Genomic DNA, 22648 nt, shown 5'->3' on the forward strand with positions numbered 1-22648 from the left:
AGACTGTAAAAGGCAACTGGAACAGTTCTTTGCTCAAAAAGATAAAAGGTTTTGGGAAGATGGAATTATGAAGTTGCCTGAAAAATGGCAGAAGGTAGTGGAACAAAGGGTGAATATGTTATTCAATAAAGTTCTTTGTGAAAATGAAAAATAAGTCTTTTAGTTTTACTTAAAAACCAAAGGCACTTTTTGGCCAACCCAATATGAATGTATCAAGTCAATAGTGAGCCATCTACTCTGCAGCATACCAGGGCTCAGTAAAGGAGGCCGGGGACATATTTCCTCATTCTAAGTTACCTAAAACCATACGGCAGTGCAATGGGATGCAATCACTTCTAATAAGGAATCAAGGCCAGGTTCTGTGTCACTGTTTCTCAATAAAAATATCTTCGAATGCTTCTATGCTGGGTTCAGTGTTTATCAGATATTCAAAGATAATTAGCAATGCTTAATGAATTAATGGACCAAAACAACAATCATAAATGGCTGTTAACTTTAAGACGTTCAACAGGGGTTACATCTTTATGTAGATTTTCGTTACTTTCATAAACAAATTTATCCCCATACTAGAATATTCATGTTATACATTCTTCTGTTAGCACCTATAATATTATTTTTTAAGTACCCATGTGCATGCTTATCTCCCTCTCTAGGACAGTGTTTCTTCAACTAGGGCTTGTATCTATTAGTGGGTTGTAAATCAATTTCGTGGGTCAAAATCAAATTTTTCCATAATGAGAATAAAAAATATCATAAAGTAAAACACTGGAAAAAGAATGACTGTTAACGTAACAAAAAGAGAGGCATGTTGGGCCCCCTCATCAACCTACCACACCATCTATGAAGAATTCTTGCCAAAATATCTGATCTCAATCTGCTTGAGCTGCTATATCAACCTACCAATTTACAGGTTGAATACCGGGACAGAGAAACATGTTAAATGACACCATGGGGATGCAACCAATCAAATCCTGACTGTGGGAAATTCTACAACACACAACCAGCTCTGTCAACAAATAAAAATGGAATATTTTTGGTCTGTTTTGGGTAGAAGTGTCTGGTTGGCATGAGTTTTCTAAATTTGTTGATTCAGACTGAAGCAGGGCACTAGAAGAAACCTGGGTACGTCTGAGGCAGGGAGAGCCCAGACAGCCCGTCCTGAGGCTGAGGAACAAGAGCAAAGTCACGGTGTCTTCACAGAACCTGCTTTGTGTGTGGTCTGTTTTGGAGACGACTGCGATTTCCACCCCAGGAGATGCCAATAAATCAAGCCTCTCTGAGGCAGAGTTCTCAAAGCTGTGCAGCGTCAGGTCATCTGGGGAGCCTGCAGACACTCAGGCCCCAACACAAGCCCGAGGAATCAGAGTGCGGGGGAGGCAGTTCAGCCTCAGGTTTTGTAGAAGCTCCCCAGATGACCCTGATGCATTGCTCTAGGTTACACGAGAGGGACTGTTTTTGCATATGTAAATGCTATGAGTGTTTTGGTAACTTAGAAATTCTCATTGAGAGTTTTCATCATGTGTCATTGACAAAGAACTGAATTAAAGCACAAGTATTTTTGACAGGTTTATCATCTTTCTCTGAGGAAAGCAAAGCTATTCATTAAATTCAATCAGCTGTTAGAAAACTCTAGCAATCATCTTTAGCGCTTGGAACTGAAGCCAGCACGGAGAAGACTACCCTATTGTTACGTCCGAGGAAGTATCATCTTCCGATAATAAAGATGTTATACTACCCCAAACTACCTACATACATCAATTCTTGAAATGGTTAGTGATATTCTTTGTTTACATTCCATAAACAAGACAATTAGGAGACATCTTTTAGAACTCTGTCCTACCCCAAACGCCCCTTCCGCAGACAACTGTCCCCTGTGCCCCACCTCCAGGAGAGAGTCACCGCCTCCCCATTACCTGCGTGGGCTGACAGACAGCAGTACCAGCAAATGGCTAATCGTTTTATCTCCCCATTAATTTGGCTGAAGGGCCAAGAGAAGCTAATCAAACTGGCTGCTTCAACTACAGACCTGCAGATTTGGCCACAAATATGGAGCCACAGAGAAAGCTGTTCTGCAAAGAATGAGACACGTGAAGAAGATACGTGGAGATAAAAGCCCAACCCAGACACACAAGCAGTCACAGCCTGGACTCCATGGCTTTCCAGGCTCTAGCGAGGCCCACCCTCGCCTCTGGCCCACAGTTCCATGAACCACACCTGTATCTTTATAAATGGATCCCCTCGTTAGCAAAAACTACCTACAGTGGTTCTGCTGATTGTCACCAACGGCATCAACTTAGACCAACTGCACTAACAACTGAAAAACCACAGATGACAGAAACACGTCATGCAGCATGTCAACGTGCAATATATCCGGGGCCGCAGGATTAGGAATCAATGTCAGAGCCACCAATCTCACGAGTAAGACTGGCAGGGGAGAAGGGAAGCGGGAGCTGCACTGCCTGCTTCGTGAGCCTGAGTATTCGCGCCCAGGAAGGAGGCAGGGTCCCTGGTGGCCTTCCCTCACTAGAAATGGCAAAGGAAGACTCCCACAGACCTGCTCTCCATTCTAAAACACTGTCACAACATGGCATGTTCTCAAAGGGATGAAAATGAATCCACCAGAAGCATTTCCTGGGAGAAAAAAAGGAAATGACTGGAGACATTTTCCCCACTCACCCTCGTCTTTGTAAAACGCCCCAGAAGCTTAGTACACATTTTTCACTTTAAAAGTAGGGACTCCTCTTCTCTAGAATAATGTTAAATACGTTCTGATGTTGGCAACAAGCTGCTGACCAAAAATTGATCTGTGAAAAGGGAAAACCCACCAAGCAGCTAAGTCATGGAGGAGTCACATATCTCATGAAGCATGTGGGAATTTCAACACTGGCTAGGGGGACAGAAAAACCACCAAGATTCCTAACAGTGCTCGACTTCCTACTAAAGCTGCCACTATTCATCAGACTTCCTTCAGCTGCAGAGAGGGAAAGGAGAGGTCAGAATAATGCAGTAAGATATACACCGCTGCTGACAAGCCAGCCTCCAAAAATAATCTAACCATCCAGTGCATGTGAGCCCCTGCCTCGAATGCCATGAAACAGATCACAAGACTTTACTTATCCGAAACACAGATCGTGCAGCAACCTCATCTATTTGGAACACTGCTGAAAATCACAAAGTGAAAAAGACTTCTGAGCAGTAAAGACAGGTGTGTCCAAGTTTGTGCACAGCAATCAAAGGCCTCCCCAAGCTGTCAGTCCCAGCTTCCACTTCGACCAGCTGCTTTTAACTATAATGATAAGAGCCAGCATTTATTAAGCTCTATGATGTGCCAGGTGAGTATACTTCATTAGTACCTCATTAATCCTCACAACAACTCTAGGACTGGCGTTATCTCCATTTTACAGGTGAAGAAACTTAGGCTTAAAGAGGTTCAAGAACTTCCCTTTTATAGGAAAATAAGTCACTAACCAAGGGTTCGGCCCAAGCCCCAGAGCCCACATTCCTCGCTGCTGTGTCCTAGTTCCAATAAACATGGTCTCCAGTTTCCTACCACAAAAGAAAAAAAGTCATCACAGCCATTGCGTATAACAGAAAACCAGTCTCCTGTTACAAAACTGATTAGAACAAATCAGAAAAATTCCCTTAAGAAAACTGTACTCCACTGTACAAGGATTTGCCTCATACAGGACAAAAGCATGTGAAAGCTAACACCAGCTACACTCCTAAGAATCTGCTGAGAAGCTGCAAAGCAGCCTGGTCGTTTCCATTCCACTGGTTCTCAAAAACTAGTTTCTTACCAAGTTCACATTCAGAATGCGCACATCTCGAAAGTGTGATGGACCTACGGCCCCTCAGCAAAGGCACAAAAAGGGAAGGGCCCTGCCAGATGATCACTGACTTTGAGAAGAATGGAGCGGGGGTCTCTACAATGAAGCTCTCGTAGGCCAAAATGCTTATAAATGTTCACATCAACCCTTCACTGCTTACAAGGGCTCTGAGTCAAAAACTGAAGTTGTTATTCTCGGTTTAATTTTATCCAGCCAGAAGGGCAAATTCCAAGAGGCAACATAACATCCCTAAAGGTTCCAAAACACAATTTCCTTCTATCACATCTGGCACCAAGTGCTAAAAAGACATAACACAAACATTTTATTTCCTCCAAGTCGCTCCACTGGTCTAAAATGGACACTTAACACTCTGTTTTCTCCGCTAAAACAGAAAATCTGAGGGGAGAAATTCATTTGCATCTACATATTAGGTGGGAATCCATGTGTATCTTAGAACAAAATTTCCCTTTTTTTAAAGCAGAGAGTTGTATTTTTAACACAGCCTAGTACTGACAATTTAAGTTTTGTCTTTCCCCTGGCTTCTCCAAACTTCTCTCTGTGCATGTACTGAAAACAAATAATACAGACTTGAGACCACAGTCCAAACCCAGCTCTGGTACCTACAGACATGAACTTGGGCTTGCCATTTAACCTGAGCTTTGGTTTCCTCCTGTGTGAATGGAAACAATACCACCTCAGTATGAGGATATGAAGAGAAACAGGTGTATAACACCTGGCATACATATTCAGTAAATGGGAGTTGTTACAATTGTTGGACCCAGCAGAATCTATGCTTCTTGATTCCTTTCTTTTTTCTCCTCCTTTCTTTTGATGACTAAGCAAAGAATTCCAACATACTACTTAAGAGTTGCAATGATTCAAGACTCTGAGTACAATAATTTCTGCTTCTCTCTCAATCCTGTTTCCCACATGAAACTAAATTGACACCACTCAGGAGGCTTCTCAATTCTTTTTTTTTTTATTGTGGATCAGAAACTCCTGCAATTCACAACATCCAGGTTGGTCCTAATTCCATTAGACTTGGACTGCACAGTAATACCTGAAGTCGTAGAAAAAGAAACGGCACTTTTCTGTTAATAGGATTTGTTTTCTACAATGACTTAGGTCCTGTCCTTTGCTGTCTTTTCTTCTGCAATAGAAAGTACTTTGAACCCACTATAAGACCAAAACAGTAGGGCTTCCCTGGTGGCGCAGTGGTTGAGAGTCCCCCTGCCGATGCAGGGGACACGGGTTCGTGCCCCGGTCCGGGAAGATCCCACATGTCGCGGAGCGGCTGGGCCCGTGAGCCATGGCCACTGGGCCTGCGCGTCCGGAGCCTGTGCTCCGCAATGGGAGAGGCCACAACAACAGTGAGAGGCCCGCGTAACGCAAAAAAAAAAAAAAAAAAAAGACCAAAAGAGTAAACTAATGGCTTTCTTAAGAGAACACCGCATCTGAGGAAGGGACTGCTCAGGCAGGCATGCCGACAAAAGGTAAGCTTTCCCGACTGCTGAATTTATTCAAAGTAGATTAAGCTGGGAATTCCCTGACGGTCCAGTGGTTAAGACTCAGAGCTTTCACTGCCATAGGCCTGGGTTCAATCCCTGGTCAGGGAGCTAAGATCCCACAAGCTGCGGGGCGTGGCCAGAAAAACAACCAAACAAAGTAGATTACGCTACTGAAAGATGGCCTCTTTCTTATGCATTCTCCACCTAAAGTGGCAGTGCTCCTTTCACAGCACGGTCTGCTCTGGATTACTGGTGGCAGGAGGGCAACAACCTGATAAAGCCTGCAAGGAGGCCCTGCACAGCCTGGTCCCCACCTCCTTGTCCGCCCTGCTCTCCCACCAACCTCCTCCTCAGTCTGCATGTTGGCCACACTGGTCTTCCTTCAGCCTCTCGTACCTGCCAAGCCCCTTCCTATCTGAAGTCCAGGTTCCTTCTGCTTGGAATGCTTCTCCTTTCCCTCCTTGCCCTGTGAATTTTAAGTATCCATTGGACCTCAGGACAAGGGTCATTTCCCCTGGGGAGCCCTCTCTGTTTCCACGTTCTTACAGCCCTGTGTATCTCTCCCTCCTAGCACTTGTCATAACTGCAATTTCACATTTATTTATGTAATTATTTAAGTCTATCTCCCCACCAATCTATAAACTCTTTGAGGGCAGGTCCTCTGTCTGGTTTTTTGCTTGCCATATTGTCCCAGAATCCAATACAGGCCTTGCAAACAGTAAGTGCTCAGAAGATTTCGTTGAGTAATTTAATTAATAATGGCTTTAGGTAATGAGAGGTTTTTAAAAACACTCCAGCAGGAACCAGAGAGACACATGGGAGGGAGATTAAGAGACAATATCTAGGCTTGGGCTTTGACGTGGGTGGCATCACCAAATGCTCTCATCATACTGTAAAGAACATTCCATTAAAGGCTGTCATGTACGTGGTATTAATCCAGAAAGACTAGAAGTCATGAAGCCTGTCCAGTAAGAACTGCAGGAGAGCAGGTGCCGTGGATGGGCCTGGCATCATCCCAGGATCTCCCAGGAAATTCAACCAGCATCCAGGGACAGCTGCCTCTGCACCAGCCCTGTTCTCTGGAGCAGCGGGAGCTTCTGAAACTGTCACCTGGTTTCGGGGAAGGGCCCGGAGTCCCCCTTAACCCTTTGCTCCTTCTATCCCACTACCCTTCAACTCTGATCCTCCCTGCCCAGCTGCCTCATCAGCAAATGGTCACAACTGTACTTCCAGAGCTGTGACACGTGGGACAAAAGTCCTTACTGACCCCAATTAAGTATCATGCTCAATGTGTAAGAAAAGAGGGCTAGAAAAGTACAGTTCTTTAACAATCAAGCAGAACGGGTTCCACTAGTTATGCTGACAGACTTTTCCCTGCAAGAGGCCTGAAAAGGAACTCATTTGAAAATGATGCAAATTTTCAACAACTGGGGCGTTAAACACCATCCCTGTGGTTTGTGCAGCGCCTCTTGCTACTCCATCTGAGTGTGGACAAAGCTTGCTATTATGGCACAAAAGAACAGCAGAGACGGCTGGCACTGGTCAAAGAACGTCCAAGTCTTCAAAACTAGGGTATCTCAGTGGCCTGAATTCAGTTAGAACAGCGGCATGAACATAAGTGGAGGGTAGTTCTGCCAGAGTGCGAGGATCAAGGTTGGGGTTTGGGGGTTAATTCCTATTTCAACATTTACCCCAATGCTATGGCTACTTTTTTATGTTTGTTTCTTTTAGCTTAAAAAGAGGATAAAGGGCATGAACAGCAAGTCTTCCAGTTTCCGCACATTTTACCCCACAGGTCAAAAGGACCTACGTCTGTTCCTGCTGCCGCGGTGAGTATCAACAATTCCCAGGACACGCAGCTGCCACTGCCCTCACATCTAAGAAACTCGCCCCGTGCGGAGCCAGGAGCACTCTTATTCTGGCCACGTCTGTGCCAGACGAGACGTGAGAACTGCCACCCATTCTCCAGCAAGCCTGTGGCCCAAAGGAGACACACCCACTGCGACCCACCTCATACAGGTGGCCCAGCAATTACGAGGTGTCCATCTGATCTCCTCTCAGAACTACGTCTCTGAGAAGGCGTGGCTCAAAGCACAGGGTTCCCGTGAGCCTGTGCAGCGAAACCAGTGAGTCAACACTCGAGCTGTATGTCTGGTTACTCAGAGGTGCAAGATGACCCACTGCCAATAGATACCAATTCATTTCAACAGCTCCTGAGTAACCTACCTACCAAATGCCCAGTGTAAAAAGATGAAGAACTGACTTCTGCCCTTAAGATGTTCAGACAGACAAAAAAATAATAACTGGAAAACTGGGTATTCAGTGCAATAAACATTAGACACCTGCAGAAGGTTATCTCTACGCATCATCTCACTTAATCCTTACAACTCTTAACTGCCGTTACTGTTCCCATTTTAGAGATGGGGAAAATGAGGTTGACCAAGGTTAAGTGAAGCGAGACTTGAGCCTGGGTTTGCCTGTCTAGAGCCATGCCCTTCACTACAATAAGCCTGCTCCTGTCCGCCGACCACATCCTCCCCAAGGACACCGTTTCCTCTCCCCGGCCTTTCAGACACTCTTTCACTGACCGAACTGTCATTTCTTAGGCACCTGCTGTACCAGCACAGCAAAAGCAGATGTGAACACAAGGCACAGCCCTGACCTCCTCAGAGTACATGGGAGTCTGACCACAGCACAAGCAACAGTAATGACTCGTGTACGCTGCTACGCTGTGCAGGAGGCCACAACAGCAACACAGCAGACACACCTAACCGCATTCGGAGCGGGTCAGCAAAGACTGCTACCCTCAGGAAGTGTCATTTAGAGCCCTGAAAATCAGCAGAAATGCGTCTGGGCCAAACAACCGACACTCTGGCTGGCTGCTCTTCCTCATCTCCTTTCTGGGCAGGGTCCACAGGACCTCTGTTCCTTGGGGCAGCTCTCCCACAACATATGCTGACAACCCTCCTCCCTTCAAATGTATCTTTACTCCAGATCTCTCTTCAGAGCTCCAGATCTGGACCCCAAACAGCCTCCTGGCCTCATGTACTGTAATGTCCCTCAGATCCTCCAAATTCACATTTCTAAGTCAGCTCATCATTTTCCCCCGCCCCTCGCCGAACCTGCTGTCCTCTGGACTCTGGCCCTACCGTACACCCAGCAGTCATTCTCAGCTATCCCCTGCCTCTCATGATCCTGTCTGCTCTGCTTCCTTAACGGTTCCAGAGTCCGTCCACGCCCGTCCTTCCCTGCTGCTGCTCTTCCTTCCAGCCGCCAGCACGCACCTTGCACACCCCCACGATCAGGGTCTTGCTCCCGCCATCCAGCCCCCGGCGCAGCCGCTGGACCCCACAGTCCGCTCTCCCCTGTCCCGCCCACCCAATTCGTCCAGTCCACTGTCCACATAGTTCAAGTCCTCTGCAAAGCTTTCTCGGGCCTTCCCTGGTGGTCCAGCAGTTAAGACTCTGCACTCCCAGTGCAGGGGGCTCAGGTTCAATCCCTGGTCAGGGAACTAGATCCTGAATGCCACAACTAAGAGCCCACATGCCATAACTAAAAGATCCCGTGTGCCGCAACTAAGAGCCAGCTAAATAAATAAATAAATAAATAAATAAATAAATAAATAAGTAGGGCTTCCCTGGTGGCGCAGTGATTAACAATTCGCCTGCCAATGCCAGGGACACAGGTTCGAGCCCTGGTCCAGGAAGACCCCACATGCCACGGAGCAACTAAGCATGTGCACCACAACTGCTGAGCCTGCGCTCTAGAGCCCACGAGCCACAGCTACTGAGCCCGTGCGCCTAGAGCCCATGCTCCGCAACAAAGAGAAGCCACGACAATGAGAAGCCCGCGCACCACAACAAAGAGTAGCCCCCGCTCACCGCAACTAGAGAAAGTCCACGCGCAGCACCAAGACCCAACGCAGCCAAAAATAAATAAATTAAATAAATAAAAATTACTACCTAAGTATGTGATTAGTGGCAGGTATTACTGACCTTTCCCACACCTCTCCATTAGCTGGCTTCCTGAAACACATTCTAGTCTCATGAATAGGGCAGGGGCACGTTCAAAGACAGACTTTAAATTGGAAGCCTTATCACTGAGGATAGAGACTAGAGACTAAGTGAATCTATCTACTATCCTGGTCCAGGAAGCTAGAGAAATCAAAATAAGATTTGTTCCCTGGAGCTGATTCCCAGGGCTGCTGGTTCCCCGCTCCTGGCCAGGGGGCTCTGCTCCCTTCCGAGCCAGCCTGATCAGGTACCAGCTTTGCCACTGACCACAGCTCCACTCTACTAACCTTACACTGCCTTGGCAGTTGGATACAAGCAACGACTACTCTGACAATAAAGCACGTCAGCAGCACCTGAAGCCAGGGGAGCAGACATGCAGTAAGAGGCAAACTAACGATCTCTGTCTGGACTCAAGGTTCCAAGACCACAGATGCGGGGCAGGGTTGGGACCTAGTCCTTAAGGACTCTGCTGTTTACTCATCATGCAAATCAGTTCTCAGCCACAATACACGTTCACTCCACAGGGCGAGCTGGGAACGCTCAAGAGCACTTCAGACTAAGCATCTGTTATCCGCAAAAATATACGTCTAACTTAAACACGGAAATATATAATTTGCTGGAGGTTTTCCTAAGTCCTGTTTCACATGTTCTACGTCATTTATTTTGACAACAGTCCTGTAAGGAATTCTCATCCCCACTTTACAGATAAGGCCACTGAAGCTCCAAGAGGGTAAATAATGTGCCTGGGCTCACAGGGCTAAACAGGTGATGAAGCCAGAACTCAGGACTTCTGACACCAAGTTCAGTCCTGATTCTTAAACTGTGTTTTGTAAAAGCTTTATTAAGACATAACTCGGGCTTCCCTGGTGGCGCAGTGGTTGAGAGTCCGCCTGCTGATGCAGGGGACATGGGTTCGTGCCCCGGTCCGGGAAGATCCCACGTGCCGCAGAGCGGCTGGGCCCGTGAGCCTTGGCCGCCGAGCCCATGCGTCCGGAGCCTGTGCTCCGCAACAGGAGAGGCCACAGCAGTGAGAGGCCTGCGTACTGCAAAAAAAAAAAAAAAATATATATATATATATATATATATATATATATATATATACACACCATCAAGTGTCCCTTCAACTGTAACAAGTCTCCAGGACAGGGAAATAGGCAACAACCTCAGACAGCACCCTCACCCCAAGAGCTAAGCAATACTTACTCATTCTTGTAAAAAATAAAATACAGTATGTGTGTGTGAAAAAAAAAACTTACTCATGTGTCATTCTAAGTCCTTTCTCTCACATTTAGATTTGCTGCTTTTTTCCCTTACCTCAGACTTTTTCTTTTTGAAGGAAGAAAGTAACTGCTCACCAAGATCCCAACTAAAGCCCTCACCTGTTTTGACAGCTCATCATTTACTGAACAGCAGTGAAAGGATTACTCGTGCTTCTTAGCAAGGATCACTCTTACCAGGCATTCCCCAGGCCTTTAAATAATCCAAACACTTTAGCACATTCTCCCTAGTAAGAACCTCAGGCTAGAGAGTAAATGGTAAGACCCATCGCAGCAGTGTAAGCCTCAGAACCCACAGATCTGACCGCAACAAAAAGCTGGCTTAATTCCAACAGAGAGGGTCTGCTCGCTTGTTGGAACGGAAGCTGCCTAAGGAAGCAAAGAGCAGCTGGAGACACACCATGGGGAACAGCTGGGCTTCAGGTGTCCACACAGGTCACCAGTTTACCAAACTAAGCGCCACAGTGACAGCGAAAAGGGGTATTTTTAGGCAAAGCATCTCAGGCCAAAGCAGACTCTTGAGGCACAAAGACCAAGGGTAGAGTCAGCAATCACACTGAAGTTCCTCACCTAGTTCTCAACCTCAACTCCCCCAAATCACTCTGCAGGAGAAATAAAAACGACCTCTGAGTAAATGGAGTCCACAGTCATGTATTTTGTTTTTGTTTCTTTGTACTTCTTTGTAGCACATACCACAATCAGTGCCCACTCTCCTCCATCCACCACTCCAGCCAGAATGCTAGCTCCTTGCAAACTCATCTCTGCATCATTGTCTGGTAAACTGCATCATGGACTTTAACTCTTTGTTCTTTCCTGTAGCCAGGCCCTTGGTCATGTGACTTTGCAGGGACTTGTTTTGGTTAACATTTGCCATCTTCAATGACAGGGATGTAAACAAAAATTAAAAGTGATATATTTGGAATTTATAACCCTAGGTAAGTATAAAAGAAAATTAAATAAATGTTCAAATGTTGTATTCTAAAAACAAACAAACAAAAAATGACCTCTGAGTGAAGCTCCCACCAGCTACCCTCTGAGGCCCTCTCCAGGGACGGCCCTGGGCCACAGTCCATTCAGCCCTCTCTGAAGCCAGCCTGAGCTCCGCAAGGCCACACTGAGTGGCCAGCACTACAGCCCTGCCCTCAAGGAGCTTACAGCTCTGTTGGGGAAATACGAGCCACAGACATAGAACAATTATACACAAAGGAGTAGAGAATAAACACTCAAATGGCATCACCAAAACCCAGAGCTATAGACAGCCTGTATCACGGCTAAAAGGAGGACGGCAGCTAGTTACGAGCAAAGCCTTGAGAATGCAAAGAGGCTGAAGTAACAAGAGCCTTCGGTACTGCCTGGTCTGCGGCTTTTCACACTGTACCTCTCATACTCTCTCTCTTCTGGTCTTTCTCTATTTTGGGGTTTCCTTTATGATTTCATTTGAAATAGCAGTTCTCCACAGGGGCTGAAGGAAGAGATCATGGTTAACAGAAAGAACACAGGTCCCTGCTGCAGGTCCCCGCTCCCACCCTGACACACACACACCCCTCCCCACCCCTGGGGCCTGTCTCAACCTCCAGAGCAGCGCGTGGTACAGTGCGTTTTGAAAAGGTTGTTCAAGAACCGCGCTGTTTAAAAAAAAAAGTTCCTTGCACAAAATATGTTTAAAAACACTTGCCTATGGGCTTCCCTGGTGGCGCAGTGGTTGGGAGTCCGCCTGCCGATGCAGAGGACACGGGTTCGTGTCCCGGTCCGGGAAGATCCCACATGCCGCGGAGCAGCTGGGCCCGGGAGCCATGGCCGCTGAGCCTGCGCGTCCGGAGCCTGTGCTCCGCAACGGGAGAGGCCACAACAGGGAGAGGCCCGTGTACCGCAAAAAAAAAAAAAAAAAAAAAAAAAAAAAACACTTGCCTAATCCAACTCTATAAATCAGGAAATGAGACCCAAAGAGGTTGAAGGGGCTCCCTCAGGGACACACAGAAAAGAAACAGCCAGAGCCCAGGGCTCCCAAATCCAAGCTACTTATCTTTCAACAAACCAGAAGCAGTCAGAACCTGGGGTTAGCCTGGAAAGTGCGTTAAGATTTGGACCAGTGGAAGGGGCAGGGGGCATGGAGGACTCTTAACAGGAAAATGACACGTGAAGGCTGCGTCCAAAAGGAGCCTGGCCATGATGGGAGGAGTGTCTCGGGGAGGGGGATGCAGAAGGGAGCAGTGGCAGGTGGAGAGACCAGGTAAGCAGCTGTGGTCGGTGGTCCCGGGCATGAGAGGAGATGCTAGCAGGAAGAGTGGCAATGGAAATGAAGACAGACCACCACAGAGGCCCCTCTCAAAGGGCACCCTGGGGACTGCAACTGGTTTGGACCACACGTGACTGGGGAAGGAGGGGGCCACTGGCAGCAGCTAGGAAGGTGGGAAGTGGAGCTGAACTGGAGTTTCAGGCCCAGGACCTAGCATGCTGCCCAAACCCCAGATCCTCCTGGAAGCCCTTGAGACAAGGGAAGATACTGTTACAGGAGGACAGAGAGGGAATCCACGAAACAACTCACTGGAAAAGAAATCGGTGCCGGAGGAGAAATGGAAAGGGCGCCCACAGTGGGTATGGCAGGGTTCAATAAGAGGGACAGCACCCCTGGCTCCAGACACAAGCCTCTGAGAGTGCAAGCAACGAACAATGCTCGAAGGGAACGTAGGTCAAGTCTTGCCATTATCGGGACCTGCTCTGGTGGCCCAAGAAACAAACACATGAATGAAGACACACAGCTGCAGCTTCTGGGGTGAAGAGTAATGCAACTACAGCAGTTAACATTTCATAAGTGTTTAGTACGTGCCGAGTTGTGCTGACTTAGCAGCTCTCCACGGATTGTCTCACTTAAGACTAATGTCACTTGTATGGGTTAGATACTATTACTTTCATTCCCATCTCACAGGTCAGGAAACTGAGGCTCAGAGAAGTTACATACCCAGCTTAAATCCATACAGCAAGGGGCAAAGCTCTAATTCCAAAGCCATGCTGCTAACCCGCATATCACACTGAAAGTGAAGAGGGCAGCGCTGGAATGTGCACAGCGCTAGAGGAAAGGTGTCAGGGAGCAGTCATGGGGCTGTCAGAGTCTTATCACTGAAGCTAACTGATGGGACCAACAGCAGCTGCAGAAACACATGGCGCTGCCTTCTGTGCCTCCCCTCCTGGTCCCCCTCCAGTGCTGCTATGTAAATACCAGGTCAGCCGAGGAGCTGGCAGGGAGCTAAAAGCCTTGGGGCAGTAGCTTTTCCATCGTCTTGGAGCAAGAGGAACTGGGGCAAATGAGAAGCTGCCTACAGGCTCACCGAGAGCCAGACGGACGCACGAAGCAGCATCCGCAGAAAGTGGGGAACAACAGGCGTGTCCCTGTGGTGCCCCTGGATTCTACTCTTCAGGACCTGCCTCACTTGCACCTCCGCGGGCACCTTATACAAGGGGAGAGGACAGATGGTCTGACCACCTGGTCCCCACGCACCTGTAAGCCTTTCAAGTTGTGCCTCCTACCTGCCCACTGCACCCTCCCCCACCTCCCCAGAGCAGAGCCCACGTCAACGCTGCCCTTTCCAAGTCCCACGCAACCTTCCAATGAGGCCAGATGCTGCGGAGAGGCAGCAGTGGGCCCTCCTCCGTTCCCGAGAGCGTCGTGTGCTCCCGCTCAGCAACAGGCAGCACCTACCTCTGCACGTCACGGCCATCTGTCGACCTGCCATCTCTCCAGCAGAATGTCAGCCTCCGGAGTGCACAGACTGCAGATTTTATTTTTCACGCCTAATTCTAACACGGTGCTTAGCAAATGGTAGTGACACACTCAGTAATTCTTCTGATTCAAGTTCTTGTTAATAATAATAAAAGCACCTAGCAGTTGTTGAGTATCTGCCACGTATCACATCCCAAGCTGGCTGTACGTGGTATTTCTTCTCATGCTCAAAATAAGCCTGCCGGGAAGCTGGGCATCCAGCGTCACAGGTGAGGAAAGGGAGGCTCGGAGAGGTGAAGTCACACTGGGAAGTGGGTCTCAAGGAATTAAAGCAAAACACGAATTCAATTTTATATACGGAGAAAAGGTAGGAACACAGTGAGATTTTTCATCTAAAAAACTGGGATCATTCCCTTCAAATGTATTCTCAGAAATCTTAAAAAACTCTCTCAGCAAAAACAAAAGGAAAAAAACCCCGGCAGCTCAGGACCACTGCCTAAAACAGGGGTTGGCAATCTGTCACAAGGGAAAGGTAGACTTCAAAATATTTCACCACTGTGGCCAGCGCTTTCATACACAGGCCCTGCTTTTCTCGTGGCTGAAGCCATTCTCTCCCCCCAAAGCAAACAAGTGACGGTTTAGATGCCACCTCTGAAAGGCTGCCCACCAGCCAGGTCTACAAGGAATGACGAAGGGGCACAGGAGGGAAAAGCGTTTACGTATGTAATCAAAACAGCACAGTCTGGCAACTGCCTTTGATGTAGGTAAAGAGAATTATTACTCCCAGAGGTAATTTGATTTTATTTACTCGTATCTTAAGTAAGTCATTGACCAGATGTGATGGACAAAGTCTGGCCTATGATAGAGAGGCTCAGAAATGAGAGAAGAGAAAAAAATAAGTCCACAGAAAGAATCTAGCAAAATGTCAAAGGCCAAATGTTAACAATGAAAAAAGTCAACTGCTAAATGTTCTCATTAGGTTTGGAATTTAAAACATAATCAAATCATTCTCAAATGTATAAAAGAACAAAGAGAAGAAGAAAAGAAACTTTCGGAGATAGTGAAAAATACTCTAAGGAAGAGCTACCACCGTGAACTTTCCCGGCATGATACCATGGCAACAACCGCAACAACTAAATATTCCACTGTCATTAATACCTTAGCTGGGAAAGATCCTGTATTCTAAGATTGACGATTAAGTACTTTCTGAAACCATCCAGATGGCTCCTGAGTAACAGTAACAATGAAAGCCCACATCTCCTGAAGGCTACCCAGGCGCCAAGCACTCCGCTGAGGGCTCCGTGCACAGTCACAGTGCAGACTCATAAATGTTCACATACACCTACCAGATAAGATGGGTATTATTATTCCCACTGTTCGGGTAGAAATATGACCAAGGCTTAAAGGACTGGCCTCACACACAGCTAGCTAGGGAGAGCAAAGACAAGTGCTTGCTCTCCTTGGAGGGTGACACCCCAGGTATGCAGAGGGGATTAAGGAAAGGGGGAAGCCCTGCAGCCCTTCCGGTTCTCAGGCAGCTTCGCTCCCTCCTGGAGTCCCTCTCCCATTTCCACCTCCTCTCTTCTGCCTTCCAAAGCAGCAGAATATTCGAGGTTAGCCGAATTATTCCAGTTCAATCCTATCTCCTAATCTACCTCAAGAAGTTTATCGTAAGTGATTCATTAAACTGCAAACCCACTGTTCTCCAAATAAAGCACATAAGAAGTCACAAGCTTAACTTGATGAGAAACTGAGGGAGGCTTCCTGCTGGAAAAACGACTCGAAGTTTCTGCTCTGCTGACGCGAATCAGCGGTACCACCTTCAAACACAACCACCGCAGGGCAGGCTATCAATTTTTACACATATTATGAGTGCAACCATATAAGACACAAAGCCTAGACAACTAAAAAATGGAAATAACTGCTTTGGTTAGGGTAGCACAATTACGGGTAGTTTTATTTTTCTAACTTCCAAAGTCTGCAACATTGTCTTTATCATAAAAATAAGGTATACATCTTTTATAGTGATAAAAAAATTTTCTGACCCCCTAAAATTGAGTTCTCTCTAAAGCACGCTGTGACATAGAATGGCTTCACGTGGAAGCAGTCAAAGGATATCAAACATTCTGTTGAGGATGTTCAGAGAAGGATCTAGAACTTTAAATTTCTAAGCATGCGTTCCCCACAGCCTAAGATTTTGACAGCAGTGCTGGTTTTAGCTTCAGAGACGGAAGCAGGGCACAGAGAGAGGCTGGCTAAGACGGGGGCTGTCTGTGTGGCAGCTGCTTGATGGGCTGCAGGAAGTGTTGCTTGACAATAGCCTCATGACATCTTTGGTGCTCTATCTGCAGAAGCTGTGTGGTGTTGGATGGGACCCAGGGAGATGCCGCAGGAAGCACATGCAGGAGAGAAAAAGCGGAAGATTTGGACAGATCGTCAGGCTCAAGCCACAGCTAAGAAAGTGGTCATTTTAGGAAGAACTTTGAATGTCCTTTAATGGCCTGTTAAATCACTATGGATGACCTCTAAGCTGAAGGAGAAAATTCTGCCATTAAAAAATTAGTTTGGAATGGAGAAAAAGTTATACAGTCTTAAAGTAATGGGTCTAGATTTTGCTTTAAAAGGTATTTTTTACGGCTAGGACTGAGGAAGGAGGTCTGTTTTAGGCTAAGCCAATCTCCTCTCGTCATCGATCCATCAAAGTCATCAAAATTAGCGGTCCAATACCAGAGGGTTCCACCAAAAAATCATCTCAATCATTTCATCTGTTTTGGATCCCCAACATCTTAGAATAGTGCCTGGTACTAGTAGGTGCTGAATAAATATCTGTTGAACAAATTAACCGTATCGCCAGCGAGCCCCATATCTGCTCACAATCCCCTGGTGGAGAACCTAAAAAAGCCAAGAAAGAAACCGCTGCTAGAGAACGCGAATGAGAAAGCACTCCAGCGTGCAAACACCAGGCATGCCTACAAGCATGTTTCACTAATGATATCCCTGCACTCACAAATAGAGGGATAAGAGCATGGCCCTGGAGTCAGAAGGCCCTGGTTTACATTCTGGCAGCAACCTTCGCCAGCTGTGACCCTGAGTAAGGTGCTTAACCTCTCTGGGTCTCACTTTCCACATCTAGACACAAAAAAGAGAGGTAATGGTAGTATCTGCCACATAAGACAGATGAAGATGAAATGAGATAAGCAGTTTCTGGGACACAGAAGTGCCTAATGAATACCAGTGAATTCTTGGCTTGTTTATTTTGATATATACCTGCAGTTCTATCTCTGGGAAGAATTCAGGATCATGGGTTCACTTCTCCCCACCAAAAGAAATGGCCTTAAATGAAGAAGAGGCAATCGAATGCATTCTTTTCCCTGAGGGATCAATAAGAAGGAAAAAAAACCGGCTCTTAAATCTGGGTTTTTTGGACCCTTCTCAATCTTCATGTCTCTTCTTGCCTTTTCTCCCACATCTATATAAAACCTTTCCTGAACTGCTGTGGGTCTGGCTTAGCCACAGGCACTGCTGGCCTCCAGAGACAGCTCTTAACTGTGTTCTACAATAACACTGTACCCCGGGCAGGGCAATTAACCCCGCTGGGCCTCATTCACATCGACATAACAGAGGAAGAGTTCAGGGGTGGAGTGGATCATCTTTAAATTCTCTTCCAAGTCTGAAAATCCACAACTAAGTAATTAATAACTATTATTAGTGCATTCAAGTCAAGCACTGACCTAAACTCAACTAGAAAGTACATCTTAACCATATTTGGAATACCACACAAACACGGGCAGAAGTACAGCAAACTCTAAAAGCTGAATTTTTCCTGGTCTTAGTTTCTGAGAACAACACACAAGTACCCTGAGGCTTTTATTTGGCTCCCTTATCACAATGGAACCGGCTCTTATTAAATCAGAACTTTCTCTTAGGATCACCTAAGGGTCCTTTATTTACAAGCTGCCAGGTACAGACACTAAGCATTTCTAACCACTATGAATTACCAAACCCGTGCTTACAATTTCCAGGTAACTGAGCAGAAAACTGACAGTCTTAAAGAATCAGAATTGTCATTCGGCAGCAGAGAAGGTGACTAACTAGAAAACCATTTAAAAACCACACTACTGGGGTTTCCCTGGTGGCGCAGTGGTTAGGAGTCCGCCTGCCAATGCAGGGGACATGGGTTCGAGCCCCAGTCCGGGAAGATCCCACATGCCACAGAGCAACTGGGCCTGTGCACCACAACTACTGAGCCTGCGCTCTAGGGCCTGCGAGCCACAACTACTGAGTCCACACGCCACAACTGCTGAGGCCCGCACGCCTAGAGCCCATGCTCCGCAACGAACGAGGCCACCGCAATGAGAAGCCTGCACACCGCAACGAAGAGCAGCCCCCGCTCGCTGCAACTAGAGAAAGCCTGTGCACAGCAACAAAGACCCAACACAGCCAAAATAAACAAACAAACAAATAAATACATTTATAAAAAAAAAAACCACAATATTTTCTTGGGCTCTTCGCGCTACCTAACATCTCCCCATCACACTGTCTCTGTTGAGGAAAAGGGGTCTAATTAAAATGAAGTTATAGGTTAACAATGGGCATAGAAAGACATTTACAATATACATTTCTGGTGAAATGGGCAGATTACAAAATAATGTGATCAGCAATATTAGTTCCGTTTTGGTAAAAAACATATGCATACATCTACACACGTATCTGACAGGATACATTCCAAGTCGTCAATAAGCTTATAATTTTTCTGTAAAAAATTTGTTTGCTTATCTATATTGTCCTATTTTTCTACAATGACCACTTCGACTTCTGAAATAATAATAATTCAAACAGGTGTTTTATTTAATAAGAAAAGTGGATCTGGCACCCAAACTATAACCAAACACCTCCCTGAAGCAGAGCTCAGCATCCAGGGTTCCCCTGCACAGAGGCACCTTGTGTCTAAGGCTAAGCTGGGGTGGAGGTGTTGAGATGTTTTTAAGTACCAGCCATCGGGTACCACCAAGATACGCCCAGCTCTCTCCCTCCTGTTCACCTCAGCCTCCAGAACCATCAGCTTCCCATTTACGCAATTTACTGATCTGCAACCCTCTGGGCAGAGTTCACAAAACATGACCAAAGATCCTAAATTACAGTTCAGGATTTTAACTTTCACATTCACTGATTTAGGAGAATCAATGACAGAAGAGCCAAGTTACTGCGGCAGAGATCCAGTTTTAACAGGTGAAGTTAACTCCCACCCCTCACTTTAGGCTGTCCAATGCCAATCCTTTCTGATCACAAAACAAAAAAAATAAGCCATCATGTCTATAAGCATCATCTTCAAATACTTTATCCAGTTAAGCCTTGTTTTTAATAGAAAGTGCTGGCTCTTGATAGCCTCTTCGGCATACAGAATGCAGCTGTTGATAAATCTTCTAAGATCTGATCAGCCTAGAACACGTTCATCACCAGGCACAGGTATCATAAGGCACTTTGCACCGTGAAGGCGTGAAGGGTGTTCTGGAAGCTTAGTGATCTACCAGCAAAAAGGTGTGTGAGAAATCGCGACTTCCCAGCTAACAAAAACAAAGAGCATACAAAGAAGACAGTGATAGGAAAACACACGTGACAAGCAGTAAAGATGAGGGCAGTGTGAGGGAAAGGAATAGAAACAGCAGAATGACAGTCTTCAGAAAAGTGTTCTGAAGGATTCCTCCTCCCGAGTCAAGAGAAGGTTACCAGACCCAGTGCTCTCAGAGGCACATAGGCTATACCTTGAAGCTGCTCACATGCATCTCCCATAACGTAATAGCTAGCAAAAGCTATACTGTACTGAACAGCAAATTGTCTCCTTACTCCCTCAATCCCTTATCTTCTAAAAACCATCCATGATTTAGGTCAGAGCCTTATCCTGTCACAAAATATTTTTTGAGACAGATTTCAACAAAGAAGCATAGTGTCTACACAGCACTATTTTCTTGCAAGAAAACAAAACTGCCAACTATACGGATCTGAAAAATGTGACCACTTCAGGCTTATTTTGGGGCTGAACCACTCCCCTTCCCTAATTATCCCTCAAAGGAAACATATCAGGAGCTGTGGGCAAAGAGGGTAAACATGTCTAATTACAACATGTGCTCTTGGTGGATAAAAAATTTGAACATTCTTGAACTCTGGCCACATTTCAGAAGACCTTCCACTTGTAGTTTAGTCTCCCTAAAGAGGAAAGGTTAAAAGATCAGTTGTGTTTCAACCAGGTCTCCATCAAAAAAGACACAAAGAGAAACTGACCACATTTCTTACCCTCCATACTACAGGAGAGCCTGCTGAATATGCAAGATGACCCTGACTCCTTATCAAGCACTTACAGAGGAAGTGGTTTTTATTTAAAAATCAGGACTAAAAATAAGACCCATTTCAAGAGTACTCTCCACTGGAAAAAAAGACATTTGAATTTAAAGATATATATGCAAAGGCTTCAGGCCACAGGTGCTCTTAGAGAAGCGGTCCTTGATCAAGCCCTCTCACCCACAGCCCACCTGCCTTTGCTCTACAGAGGTGTGAAGACAGCCGAAGAGTTTGCTGATGCTTCTGCACATTGCTGTTTAAAGTGCTGAGAGAGGAGCAGGAAAAAACCTTCAGAAATACAAAATGAAAATGCATCTAATTAGGCATTTGGATTGGGAGCTATAGCTCAAGAAGCTCTCAGCAAGGCCTACAGGTTGTAACCTCTCTCACCTCCTCTCCTAGGACTCTCCCCCTCCTCCCCTGGATTCTGCAGGGCTGGTTTCCGTGATGGCCCTCCAACACTCCAGACTCTTCCCTCAGATCCCAAGCATCCTTCAAAGCTTTGCTCAAATGCCACTGCGCAAGGAGAAGGAGGTCTTTTCTTTTCCCATGATGCTTTCAACTTCTAAGATACCATATAATTTACTTATACCTATTTTATTCATTGTTTACCCCTCTCTCCCTCAGATAAGCTCCGGGAGAACGGGGATCTTTGTTTTGTTCATTGATGTATACCCCCAAGCAGTTTTAGAACAGTGCCTGGCACTGAGTAGGAGCTCAAAAAATATTTTCTGAATGAATGAATGAACTTGACAGTAAAACTCCAGGAGGAAAGCAGCCGGGGAGTCGAAAGGGTGATGGTGAGGGGGTGAAATAAAAGGGGGAAAAAGCGACAGAGGGGAATTTACAAGGAAGAGGTAGAGGCTGACTGAGGCCGGGACCGACCCACACTTTCTCCCTGCAGTGCTGACGGGAAGCGAGAGGCAGTGCACGGTATCCCGCCAGCGGCATCAAATAGCACTCTTAGAAGCAAGCAGCTGAGATAAGCAAGCTCTACAGACTCACTGAGAAATTCCAAGGGCAGGGCAGACCCGCCCGGACTGCAGGCTCTGGGCAGGTCCCCAAGGGGGTCCAGACGTCCCTGCTCTTCCCCTCTCTCGGTGCCCCAAACCCAGCTCCCCTCCACTGTAGCCAGGAGCGTGCCGGGCCGCAGTACCTTCCCGGCTCGGGCCCCTTCACCTGGTCGCCAGCAAGCCGGGCCCTGCACTCGAGCACCTGCCTGCCCGCGTCGGGGATCCTCAGCCGGGCCCGCCGGGAAGCCCAGCGCGCCCCTGGGGGCCTCACTCCGCTCGGCTTCCCTCCGGCACCCGGGCAGGAAGCGCCCGCGGCTCTTCCTGCGACGGGTAAGGGGCTGCAGGCGCCCCTCGCCCCTGCCGCTCCAGTAAGACGCCCCGCCCGCGCGGCGCCCCCTTACCTCGGGGCGTACGTACGACACGAAGGAGGGCTTGGGCGCCTTGGTGCCGCCGCCACCGCCGACTACACCTTTCCCCAGCATACCGCCGCCCTGGGAAGCAGCGACGCGCGGGATAAGAGGCGGCCGCTCGCAGCGGCCACCAGCACTGGCGGCCGGGGCTCCGCCCATCCCCAGGGCAGCGGCGGCCGCGGCACCGCCCGCATCCGGCTCCGCCGCTGACACCGCTCGCCCCGCCCAGGCACGCGGGCCCCACCCACTCCACGCGCAGGCCCAAGCAGTCGGGAACCCGCGGCCGGAGGCCACGCCTCCTCCGCTGGCGACAGGCCGGTCTGCCTGGCGGCTACTAGCCTTCCGAGATAGGCTCCATTCCACCGTTTGCGGCAAAGCCCGCCCCCATGCGTTCTCTGATTGGCCAGAAGCCTCTGCCGGCCGAGCCCCACGTCAAGTCCCTTCTTGAATGAACCTGGACAGATGTTTCTTCTGACCAATCCAGAGAGCGTTCTCTCCGGACTCCCCGGCGATTGGATAGCAAAAATGTCGCCGCCGCCAAGTGAT

General features: G+C 47.4%; 1 protein-coding gene across 1 annotated transcript in view; it reads right to left on the reverse strand.

Moving 5' to 3' along the window:
* MTMR12 (myotubularin related protein 12) overlaps positions 1-22309 on the reverse strand; it is a 63698-nt gene extending 41389 nt beyond the window's left edge. The window contains exon 1 of the mRNA XM_030843693.2: positions 22094-22309. Within this exon, the coding sequence (XP_030699553.1) occupies positions 22094-22261 (168 nt within the window). The 5' untranslated portion in view covers positions 22262-22309. The remainder of the gene's footprint in view (positions 1-22093) is intronic.
* Between the last annotated feature and the right edge of the window lie 339 nt (positions 22310-22648).

This window comes from Globicephala melas, chromosome 3 (assembly GCF_963455315.2).
Source record: "Globicephala melas chromosome 3, mGloMel1.2, whole genome shotgun sequence".
NCBI lineage: Eukaryota > Metazoa > Chordata > Mammalia > Artiodactyla > Delphinidae > Globicephala > Globicephala melas.